General features: G+C 32.8%; 1 protein-coding gene across 1 annotated transcript in view; it reads left to right on the top strand.

The window, feature by feature from the left end:
- Window positions 1–2,089: 2,089 nt before the first annotated feature.
- LOC132730708 (calcium/calmodulin-dependent protein kinase type IV-like) overlaps window positions 2,090–13,330 on the top strand; it is a 34,995-nt gene continuing 23,754 nt past the window's right edge. The window contains exons 1-2 of the mRNA XM_060716686.1: window positions 2,090–2,205; window positions 4,880–5,082. Of these exons, the coding sequence (XP_060572669.1) occupies window positions 4,940–5,082 (143 nt within the window). The 5' untranslated portion in view covers window positions 2,090–2,205; window positions 4,880–4,939. The remainder of the gene's footprint in view (window positions 2,206–4,879; window positions 5,083–13,330) is intronic.

Here is a 13,330-nt window from a genome sequence, read left to right as displayed (position 1 = left end):
AGCATTAACAAACATAGAGTAAAGACGCGCTAAATGTTAGCGTTATACTTTAGGCGCGTCAATGAAAAATGACTCTTATTTTACTTTAAACGGTCTTTATTTTGGGTATGTGATAAATAGAATATTAAATTCGTGTAAGTTCATTACTGAATTTATTGCACTCGTTGAATAAAATAATATTATGCTCGCCAGAGGCTCGCATAATATAATTTTATTCAACTCGTGCAATAAATTCAGTATTGAACTTACACTCATTCAATATCCTCTATATATTCTATGGCTCATCAGTCAATTTTTGTAAATATTTTTAAGTATAGAATTTTGTGCTCAAGATTTTGATTTTGATGCATTACTTTATAACACTTTTTAACACAATATGTCATGATTTTATATGTATTTCTAGTCATTTCTTAGATCTATACCAAAACATGTTGACGAAGAAATTATACAAGTTCGTGATTTTGAAAAAAAAAGTTTTACCAATGTTTGAACAACGATAATGATTTGTTTGGAAAAAGATATGATTTGTAAACAGAATGTGTAATCAAAAAATAAATATTTCTTTTTGTCTCATTTAAGTCGTTTTATTCTTACTCAACCAAACAGAAAGGGAAGTTTTCTTGAAGATGACATGCGCACATATGCACGCACTATAGATTTTATGAAAAGTTTTTACTGGTTATTTAAGATAGTAAAAAAAATCTGTATCAGATGTGTGTACAAGTGATGCAGTTTAAATCTAAATAAAATAGTTCCAAGTGATATTGATTATAATGTGGTGTTACAACTACAAATGGGAGCGCTGGCTTGATAAAGTATTCCGTCACTCGAAACAATCGTGATGTGCAGTCCTGCTGGTATAGCGACCATATTGACAAAAAAACTGAGAGAGAAACACACACACGTATTGACAGACAGACATAATAATTCTTTTTACATAGATCAAGTGAAGCACTTACCATATGGAAATATCTGCAAATGGTAATAAAAAATATACTAAATCGTAAGTATAAGTGCCATTCTAAGCGCGAATGTGTGAAAAACAGTGAAACGCTTTTCATTTTTGGGTTAAAATAATTATTCTGGAAAAACATGGTGAGAGAATGATCTGAAAATTTGCACAAAAGTTACTGGTTCAGACCTCCATCAAATGGTACAAAATTCTAGGGTACTGTCATGTCCTGGAGTCCCGTTAAACCTTCAGACGGATAACTTATCTCTTTTTTGCTGTTTAATACTTGTGATTAATTTCAATTCCAAAATATTATGTTGTGGGTTTTATTGGTTTAAAAACGAAGGGCGATACAGGTCTCACCAACAAAATGGAAAAAGCAGATGTTATTGTGGCAATTACAAACGTTTCAGACATGTTATGCAGGTCTCATATCTTCGACAACAAAGCAATTTGAAACATTGTTGTACAACATATAATAAGACAGTTTAATATCGGAATAAAACCGCGTATTTATCAAATTACTTAATAAAAGTTTACTGTAATTATTACAAGAGATAAAGAGATCATGACGGCAAACATTCCAAAGACTCAGCTACATATACATGTACATTTGTATGTTCCTGGCGGCCAAAATGAATTTTAATGCAGTGTAATACATTACATTCCCGAAAGCACGAATTAATATAAATCCGTGCCCAAAGTAATTTTGAATACATGCATATTTGGGGGAAAAAAAGAACCAAAATGCCATAATTTAGTTAAATGGTCAAATTAAGAAACCATGCGCTGTACACGAGCCGAGAACTTGGTGACTAATATAAGTAGTTCAGGGAATAACTCGAGAAAGGCGGGAGGGGTTGCACGCGTACAGTAGAAACTGAACATTATTTAATACATTTTTTTTTATTTTTTAGAAAATGTTACTATCCGTAGATTGGAATGCGCGGATCCAGATGAAGTGGGGGAGATTTGGTTTTTATGTCATAAGATACAAAAATGGACTCATGGCCCCTATCTCAGCCCCCCCCCCCCCCGAAAAACTATGGGGGCCAAAAACTATTCGTAAAAAGTCTGTATATACTACTAAATTTATTTAAATTGCGGTGTGCCAATTTTGACAAATTCTAAATTGTCCAACAAGCAAGGGGAGATCACTGCGTGGATATTGTATTTTTAGAAATTCGTTCGAACAATTTCGTACACTAAAATGGACGGTCGATATAAAATAAATTGGAAGTAAAATTTTGCAGGTAAGAAATCGGAAAAACATATGACATATTTTAAACAAGAGATCTGGAAGTAAATTGAGTAATTGCTTTATATACGGGTAGCTTTTTATTGCTCGTGGTGAAATATTATGCGAAAGAAGGCAATTCTTTTTGTTTATAAGTTTTAACACGGAAGATGGGTGGGTGGGGTATGGATTACATATTTACCATAGAAAAGGCCTTTTGAATGGTTAGAATTTCAAGAACTGATTATTTCACTGTAATTGGATGTGTATGATCATGTAATGGGTTTGACAGGAAATTATGGAATAAAGAAAGATTAGGTAAACCCAAACAAATGAAAAATATAATTTGATAGGATTGGTCTTAATTCTAATTTTACTCTTTGAGTTGAGTCATAAATTTATTATATTTTTATTATGTTGTAAGATAGGCCAGGTCTTATTTTACATTAAGCCTGGATATTGTGTATTGTTACATAGAGGTGGCTAGCCACATGGGCCTGTATGGTTAGCCAAAAGTTTTAGCCATACCATGTCTAGTCCAATAGATTAGACGTTACAGGCTTGTTATAGTTTTATGTTGGTCAAGCCTGACGTCTAATAGTTATTGGTCAAAAACGCGTAGCATTTTGAAAAAATTAAAAATGAGGTGAGTTGACGCCTTACAAGACTTTATTCAAAATTTTTTTGTTCTTTCAATGTTTATCTATCCAATTAACCAAAAACTTGCGGAGAATTTGGATTTTTATCAATTAAATACAAAAATATCATGCCACTATTTCGCTCCCGCCCCCCCAAAACTGGAAAGAAACTATTCTACAAAATTGATTCCAAATTTTTTAACGGACCAATTAATCTATTTCCAACAACAAGGGGTCATGCTGGAATTATTGTTTTTGATAAATTTCCGTTAGAAATTTCGTCATCTAAAAGTTGGCGGTCGAATTAGCAATCAAGATTGGCATGTATTTTGCGGTAGTATATCGGAAAAAATGGAATTATTTTAAACAAGAGAGGGATTATAATTGCTTTATCGGTAGCTTTTAGGTTGAATATTTTGTTAAAAGGAAATTCATTTTTTTAAGTTTTGTTCTAGGGATAATATTTTCAAGAAATTAATGGTAGAATACACGCTGTTTATTTCACATTCATTGGGATTTTAAATCATGTCTAATGTTCAGGAAATTTTTTGCTACAGAGATTAGTAAAGATTATTTATAGACTTTAACAAAACATTGGAAAATTAAAAATGTTGAAATATGCAGCATTAATTAATGATATGATTATGAAATAGGGGTGTAGCGATGGGCCTTAGTTAAAAAATTTAGCCATACCATGTCATGTACGGCTAGCCAGGACACACTGTATTGTCTAGTTGTATGGCACTTTTCAGAATTATATGAAAGTCGAAAATGCATATGTTATTTTATGTCCACTTCCTTGTTACATATTATAGGCAATATTTCTTTCAAAGCCAGATTCTGACTGTGAACAAAGTGAATTCAGATTCAGAACCAATCTTTGTTACTATTAGTCCAAAAGTTTATACATAAACTGCAAATTGAAGCTATTTTTCACATTGGTCAAATCCTCTTTAATTTGCATTTTCCTATAAACTTAAAACTATGAAAATAAGATGAGAAATCTTTCAATGAAGGACTAAGTAATTCACCTTACTGTCAACTTCTCCTAATTGACTCGCCTTTTAATATCACCTGTAATGCTGTATAGAGCCAAACTGCACATTAATGAATCTGACCAGTTTCTACATTAAGAATGTTGGTAACACAATTTTTTCTATTTGATATCAAAATCCTGTATTACTATTAAAACTCCAAATGGACAGTTCCAACCTAGTTGCAATTATTCTCCCACCTTAAGTCTAAGCCCCACAAGGTTAAACAGACATAATATGCACCCCTTAAATACATGTATCCATATGTCAAATACAGGTTTCCTCCCACTACTATAACTATAAGTATTTTTTCTTTCACATAGCATAATGTATTATGGAATAATTCCTTAGCAACATGTTCACCCCTCTCAATATACATGTAAGTCAGTTCAAACAGGCAGTAGTAGGGTTGCCAGTATTAGTCTTGCTTCCAGTGTTTTTAACTATTTTATCCTCACTATTAACATTTTAACCATAACTAGAATTCTTTTCCAGTATCGCCTTTCTTGGCAATTTAACAATATTTGCACTTACTTTTCTTTCACCTTTTAGAAGTTTTACTAATAATCCGACCCACACTTATTCCATGCCTCTCTCATGAGAGTGGTTGGCAGTTCTCAGAGATAGATTGGTTAAGGGTTGAAGGGATATCAAAGTTTAACCTTGAATGAGACCACATGTGACACAATGACCTACATTTTGTACATGTACTTCTACATAGTAGAAATCTAGAATCTATTACATGTTCTAGCAAAGAATCTCTAGTTGGTTATCTAGAGTCATATGCCACTGTTGATTTTTCAAATTTTGCATTTCAGACAACCTCATTTCCATTTGTGACTGCTTTATTGAACTAAACTAATGTTATTACATGGTTGTGCTTTTACTAAACTTGTTTTTCATTGTTTATTGAGTCTGTCTTTAATATCCAACATTATTATAAAATGTATTTTTGGGTTTGTTGATTAAGTTCATAATAATTTTAAGGTTGAAAAAATAAATCTCTTTTTTTATTCAGATAAAAGAATGGTGAAGAATTTAATGTGAAAAATATAACTAGGATATAAAATAAGGGATAATGTCAATAAAGAACGGACCTCACCTGCCTCATTACCACAATGCAATCAAATCTACAAATGACAGTGCTGTATATACACCAAGTACAAGCATCATCTCCGACCCTCTAACAGACAAGTACATCGTAGGAGAGAATATTGGCAGGTTTGTACCCGATTATTTTACATGTATTTCTAGGATAGAATAACTGTCCTTTGGTTACAGTGGATTGGTCTACAATGCCAGGGCAGAATTTGCAACAAAAATATTTCAAATATTGATAAAAACAATAGCAATGTATCATTTGGATATTCTTATAAAATATATTGTTTGAAAAAAATGTAGATAGTTTGTGTCAAAGTGAATACAGTATATATAAAATGACAGTGATCATGAAAACATACAGTATGAAGGTAGAATATGTAATAGATATACCATTGCTGCGTTGACGATTTCTGGGTTTGCGTAAATTATACCATAATCACGTGACCTTTCTTATGCCTTGACCTCACGAGACGAAGTCGAGTGAGGTTGCATAAGAAAGGTCATGTGATTATGGTATAATTTACGCAAACCCAGAAATTGTCCACGCACCAATGGTGTATCTGTTTTAACCTATAGCTCCGCCCAGAAACACTTACTCCTTCGATCTTCAAAACTGAAAATTATACCATAGTCTGGGTATGGTATTATGTTAAGTATGGACAATCATTATTTGCTTTTAAAGTTGGAGAGTAAAGACATAACAACTTTTTGAGTATTTTGCCACCTAAATAGACTGCACCATCCATATAATCTTACCTCTGTCTCTCTGGCCTTAGCCTTTTGATTTTGGGGGAAATTATCTTAAAATTGCTTATTTGGGAAGAAAGAAAAAAACGGGTGTACATGTGCATTGTAAGTGAATTTTTTTTAGAAAAATGTATGATTTTAAAGAAAGTTTTGATTGGAAAGAGGGCTTTTATTGGCCTATGTTATATATGGTAAAAAAACACTGGTCTATGTACTGTGATGACTTGTTTATATGATTTTATCAGTTTGAAATTGGAGCATAAATCCTTCTTGAAACTTTTAAGTACTAAATAAATAAAAAATTCCAAAATTAATGCTAGACTCATCTATATTCAGGTAGGTAAATATTAAAGAAACTATTTTAATACTAAGGCATGCCAAAGAAAAAAACATATTGTATCTGAATTGATCCAACATATGAGGAAGTCACTTGTAGATCAAGCCAGATACAATCCTCTACAGCACTGATGTGTTTAATGTACATTGTTCTACATTGTATACATGTATGTAGGTACATTTTTGTAACATACTCAATTTTCAAAATCTGTCTCATGGACAGAATGATTTCAGTAAATATCTATGCAGGGGTGCTGTTTTATTTATGAATGAAGTGGTTGAAATATTTTCTTCTTTTCAATTGTGTAAATATTTTAAATAAACATTTATGTTTATGTATAGTAAATGTTTGTTGTATGTCTTAAGGTGCTAAGTAAAATATGATAAATTTTAATGCATTTCATTTCAGACTTTTTTCATCTGTATAAGTAGAATTAAAATTGTTTATATGTACAAGAAATTTTTTGGGGGATTGTATAATCTTGCAACAATTTCATTCAATTGGGTTCTAGTCTCAGTGTCCTGACAGTTAAGTAAGAATTACAAGTGTTTACAAATTTTATGTGCCCTAGATTGAGTATTGTTACCTTTGCTTCAAAATTTGGATGAATATAGTTTTGTGGAAGGGCAAAAATGATGTTCTCCCAACATTCAATGTACATGTATAGATTCTAACATGACCCTGAGTCCCTGATATGTCTAATTCAGATTATTATATTAAATACAATGGCTTACAATAAGAATTTCACCACATTCTATTTGTAAACAAAAGAGCATAATTAATTCAATATTTGTGGTTAATTCTATTGTTATTCAAATGAAAGGTCAGAGTACAGATCTATCAATTCATTTGTTTGGGACAATTCTCATTTTCTAATGAATGGGTATTCCTTATCTGATGCTTCAATTAAACAAAATTATCATCAAAAAGTATTTTTTATTATTTACTTTTCTTACTTTTTCTTGATCATGCAGATAAGATTTTGCAAGCCGGAGAATTCACCTTATGAGTGACCTTCTACAAAAGTTATATAAACAGGTTCCATTTTGATATGTATCAAGTAAATCATCAGAGCTAAAAATAGAATTTGAAAATTCAGTCTTAAAAATCTTCCCCCAAAGCTTACAAACTTTGAATGGACTGTTCTAAATATAAAGCAGGACAATCTATGTTACAAAGTCAGCAGGTTCAGGGCATGACTCTCCTTTTATCTTAAAAAAAAAACCTTTCCCTTTTATCTTATCAGACTTTCCCTTTTATCTTGTCAGACTTTCCCTTTTATCATAGGCTAATTTATTAATTATCAGTAAGCAATTAAAAGTCATGTGATGATAACATTTGATTTTATACTGAAATGATATATTTTGATTGTGGATTTCTTCCTTGACTGGCACGACTGCAGTCTATTTGCTTCCCTGTTCCTTCTCAAATATCATATAAGGAAGATTTCATATTATACCTTGATTTATTAATTTAATTAATATACCTTAAATTTATTAACAGCATGTGATTGAACTTAGTGATTTGTCATAATTATACTACATGTGTAGTCTTAATTACGACTGGAGTCTTTTGGCAGGTCTTATCACAATTTGTTGCATGCAAGATGCATGTCCGCACCATCAAGATCATGGTCATACTTCAGTTCAAAGGTCAAATTCTGTCGGATGTATCTGAATTTGCAAGGCCCACATCAGTACCTTTTAAGGTCAAGGTTGCGCTTCATGGTCAAAGGAGTCCGTGGCTGAATGGTTATGGTTGTTGACCTCAAACTACTTGTCTCTCATGGCTGTTGGTTCTAATCCTGACAGGGACTTAGGATTCTATCATGAGGAAGTTATCCAGCTACATTTAGCTAACTGAACATCAGTGGTTCTACTCTAGTACCTGTTTGTGCCTAAAATAATGCATGGAAGGGCACCTTAGTTCTTCCTCCACCAGTAGAGCTGGAATGTCACCATATGACCTATATGTGACATAAAACCCAACCCCAAAAAAAAGACATGGTTTTGGAAAATTTGGTTCATATTTAGATTGGTTTATACAGAATTTATTTTAGTTTGATTGTGTAGGAAGCTACAAAAATGTATAAGCTTATAGACATACTTTCGATTAGGGGAACAAGATTATATCAGTTTGTTTCAGTTACTCTCTTCACACTGGGTTATCTGTCAGTGATAAATAAAAGAATATCATTCAGCGAACATTCAATTTTGTCTTAGTAGCCATTTGTTATCAGAACTGAGGGCTTAACATGGCTTATTTCATATTAAAATGATTTTGATAAATTTATGACAGAACGTCTATAGGTCACATTCCTTGGTCGTTTTGTAATACTTTCAACAAATAATCAACAGGTACTAGAGTAATTAGTATTAATTCATACAAACTATTAGACAATATTTTCTAGTGCTGTATAACAATTACTGGGACACTCAGATATTCACGATCCAGACCTTGACAATATGGTTCAGTTATCCAAAAGTCCTAAGATGGCTGAATGGCCATTCACATATAATATTAATTAAAAGTCTTGGTACCAGTAACTTTTCAATTAATATGTAAAACCTCTTAAAAAAAACTTTTGTTTTACTGTTTAACTTTGTCATGTTAACATTTCACATGCATTTATCCTGTGCTCAGTTTTATACAGAATATGTAAATAAATTTATATGCAAAATTTATGTGAAAGAGTTAAAAATAAAATGTTTTTATTAAACATCTTTTTTCAGTTTTTAGCTCGACTTTTTTTTTTTTGAAAAAAAAAGTAGAGGTATTGTTATAGTAGAGGTATTGTTATAGTCAGGTTGCCGTTGCCGTTCCCGTCCGCAAACTTGTACCTGGATCATAACTTTTTTATTTCTTGGTGTATTGTCTTCATACTTGGCCACAACAACCCTTGGGACAAGACCTTTCAGTAGACCACACTAACCTTGACCTTCATCCATAAATGACCTTGACCTTCAAGGTTAAAAGTCCAATTTTTGCTTGTTCATGCTGTTATTGGCTGTAACTTTGTTATTTTTGAATGGATTGTCTTCAAACTTGAACATAATAATCTTCAAGGATATCCCTTAAAAATAACCAGCCAGACCTTGACCTTCACTCATAAATGACCTTGACTTTGAAGGTCAAATTATTGAAATTTTCATTTTTTTGGCTATTATTGGCTGTAACTTTGTTATTTTTGAATGGATTGTCTTCAAACTTGAACATAATAATCTTCAAGGATATCCCTTAAAAATAACCAGCCAGACCTTGACCTTCACTCATAAATGACCTTGACTTTGAAGGTCAAATTATTGAAATTTTCATTTTTTTGGCTATTATTGGCTGTAACTTTGTTATTTTTGAATGGATTGTCTTGAAACTTGAACATAATAATCTTCAAAGATAACTGTTAAAAATATACCGAAAGACCTTGACCTTCACTCATTAATGACATTGTCTTTGAAGGTCAAATTATTGAAATTTTCATTGTTTTGGCGGTAACTGACTGTAACTTTTAGCTATTATTATTGAAGGGATCAACTTCATATTATAACAGAACATTCTAAGGGACCAGACCTCGTTGTTTATCAAACCCAAATTTGCTTGGGCTCTTTAATGACCTTGACCTTGAAGGTTAAATTACTGAATTTTCTCAGATTTGTGCATTAAATGACCATAATTATATATTTATTGGTGTGTGTGTGTATATATATATATTTACAACAACAACAACAAGAATTGCGTCATTGTTTCTATTTATAGAATTGCGTCATTGTTTTTATTTTTAGAAATTGCGTCATTGTTGCTATTTTTAGAAATTGCGTCATTGTTGCTATTTTTAGAAATTGCGTCATTGTTGCTATTTTTAGAAATTGCGTCATTGTTGCTATTTATAGAATTTGCGTCATTGTTTCTATTTTTAGAAATTGCGTCATTGTTTCTATTTTTAGGAATTGCCTCATTGTTGCTATTTATAGAAATTGCGTCATTGGTGCTATTTATTGAAATTGCGTCATTGTTTCTATTTTTAGAAATTGCGTCATTGTTGCTATTTTTAGAAATTGCGTCATTGTTGCTATTTTTAGAAATTGCGTCATAGTTTCTATTTTTAGAAATTGCATCATTGTTTCTATTTTTAGAAATTGCGTCATTGTTTCTATTTTTAGGAATTGCCTCATTGTTGCTATTTATAGAAATTGCGTCATTGGTGCTATTTATTGAAATTGCGTCATTGTTTCTATTTTTAGAAATTGCGTCATTGTTGCTATTTTTAGAAATTGCGTCATTGTTGCTATTTTTAGAAATTGCGTCATAGTTTCTATTTTTAGAAATTGCGTCATTGTTTCTATTTTTAGAAATTGCGTCATTGTTGCTATTTTTAGAAATTGCGTCATTGTTGCTATTTTTAGAAATTGCGTCATTGTTTCTATTTTTAGAAATTGCGTCATTGTTGCTATTTATAGAAATTGCGTCATTGTTTCTATTTTTAGAAATTGCATCATGTTGCTATTTTTAGAAATTGCGTAATGTTGCTATTTTTAGAAATTGCGTAATGTTTCTATTCATATATATATACAAAATATATAAACAAAACTAATGTGACAAGACAGACCAACTAAATTTATAAAAAGGAAACGTTAAGATATGTTCAAACCTTTCTATGTTTGCGTTTAGAAAAAGTAAAAAGTCGAGCGTTGCCCCCGCCCGGCGGTGGCTCTTGTTAAACTTGAAACTATATGTAAAAGTTACTCTTGATATGCATTTTTTAATTTTCATGTATAATAATTCAAACAACATTGTAATTATGTCTCCCCCACCTCGGGGGGAGACATATCGTTTTTGCCCTGTCCGTCCGTCCGTCAGTCCGTCCGTCCGTCCGTCAGTCCGTCAGTCCGTCCGTCCATTCTTCGTTTCCGGACGATAACTAGAGTTCCTTTTGACCTACAGCCCTCAAACTTCATAGGATGATTGGTCTTATAGAGCTGATGATCCCTATTGTTTTTGGGGTCAGTAGGTCAAAGGTCAAGGTCACAGTGACCGTTGGTCAATTTCTCGTTTCCGGATGATAACTAGAGTTCCTTTTGACCTACAGCCCTCAAACTTCATAGGATGATTGGTCTTATAGAGCAGATGATCCCTATTGTTTTTGGGGTCAGTAGGTCAAAGGTCAAGGTCACAGTGACCGTTGGTCAATTTCTCGTTTCCGGATGATAACTAGAGTTCCTTTTGACCTACAGCCCTCAAACTTCATAGGATGATTGGTCTTTTAGAGCTGATGATCCCTATTGTTTTTGGGGTCAGTAGGTCAAAGGTCAAGGTCACACTGACCGTTGGTCAATTTCTCGTTTCCGGATGATAACTAGAGTTCCTTTAGACCTACAGACCTCAAACTTCATAGGATGATTGGGCTTATTGAGCAGATGATCCCTATTGTTTTGGGGTCAGTAGTTCAAAGGTCAAGGTCACAGTGACCGTTGATCAATTTCTTGTTTCCGGATGATAACTAGAGTTCCTTTTGACCTACAGCCCTCAAACTTCATAGGATGATTGGTCTTATAGAGCAGATGATCCCTATTGTTTTTGGGTCAGTAGGTCAAAGGTCAAGGTCACAGTGACCGTTGGTCAATTTCTCGTTTCCGGATGATAACTAGAGTTCCTTTTGACCTACAGCCCTCAAACTTCATAGGATGATTGGTGTTATAGAGCAGATGATCCCTATTGTTTTTGGGGTCAGTAGGTCAAAGGTCAAGGTCACAGTGCAGTGGGGGAGACATGCGCTTTTTTACAAAAGCATCCTCTAGTTTATTTTAGTGTTAATACAAAATGAAGAACATTTAGATGATTTGTTGTTCAGTTCATGAATTGTTGGGTCTGAATCATGGATAGGATCGCAACCTAGCTGGAAATGCACATCCTTAATATTTCCTTCTCTGTTCTTAATACATAATTACAACATAAAGATGTTTATTAAAGGAATTTCTACAACTTGTTCTTATCACTTAGACTTAAATTTTGTAATAATATTTTCAAAGTGTACCAGTACATTGTTTATAATGTATGTTTTTAAGATCAGATTTTCTTGTACATGTAAATATGTGATGATGTACCTTTTTGTTCTAAATGTTATATTCTTTATAATCTGTTTTGTTACATTTAAGTAAATTAATTTTTGAAAAAAATACAGTTTGAAGTTTACCCTGTCAAATGCTGTACCACAAAATATTTTAACAAAAAGAAGCCATTAAATGTAGTTATATAATGACTTTACCATAACACCATACCCGTAAATAACAAATTCCATCTCGGTGTTTGACATCCAGTGTAACTCAATCCCCCATTCAATGACTGCTGAATTCATCTTTCCTTCAAAGTTTAGACAAACTTTTGATTAAATATATTTGTTGCATCAAAAATACATTTCTCTTCTTACTTTATGAGTTAGACTGCATCATGCATTAAATTAAAGTACATGTGCTCATTATGTTTCTTGCAATGAATAAAGTTTTGCTGGCATGATGAGATTTTAATACCCTGCATGTCTTTGATGAGCCTTTATTATACATATATGAACACAATGTTAATAATGGCCTTTAAACATGCATGAACACACTTGAGTATATTAAACGTTGATCACAGTGAGCAGTTTAGCTGGCATGATCCATAAATACTCAAAATAGGCTTTTATCATGTATTGAGCACGCTGCAGGTCCATTTAATGCCCACTGTGAGCTTTTCACATGCATGTACACACTGGAGTCCATTGAATGCCCACTGTGAGCTTTTCACATGCATGTACACACTGGAGTCCATTGAATGCTCATATTGAGCTTTACTCATGCATGTACACACTGGAGTCCATTGAATGTTCATATTGAGCTTTACTCATGCATGTACACACTGGAGTCCATTAAATGCTCATATTGAGCTTTACTCATGCATGTACACACTGGAGTCCATTGAATGCTTGTGTTGAGCTTAAATCATGCATGTACACGTTGTATTCAATTTATTACTCACAGTGACCTTTTATCATTCATGTACACACTCATTCACTGGAGGTCCATTTTATGCTCCTATTGAGCTTTACTCATGCATGTACACACTGGAGTCCGTTACCATTGAATGCTCATATTGAGCTTTACTCATGCATGTACACACTGGAGTCCATTGAATGCTCATATTGAGCTTTACTTATGCATGTACACACCGGAGTCCATTAAATGTTCATATTGAGCTTTACTCATGCATGTACACACTGGAGTCCTTTAAATGCTCATTTTGAGCTTTACTCAT

This window comes from Ruditapes philippinarum, unplaced genomic scaffold, assembly GCF_026571515.1.
Source record: "Ruditapes philippinarum isolate M1 unplaced genomic scaffold, ASM2657151v2 ctg4461_1_1_1_1, whole genome shotgun sequence".
In the NCBI taxonomy this organism is placed as follows: domain Eukaryota; kingdom Metazoa; phylum Mollusca; class Bivalvia; order Venerida; family Veneridae; genus Ruditapes; species Ruditapes philippinarum.
The sequence above is the reverse complement of the archived record's forward strand: the minus strand, read 5'-3'. Positions and strand labels throughout refer to the sequence as shown.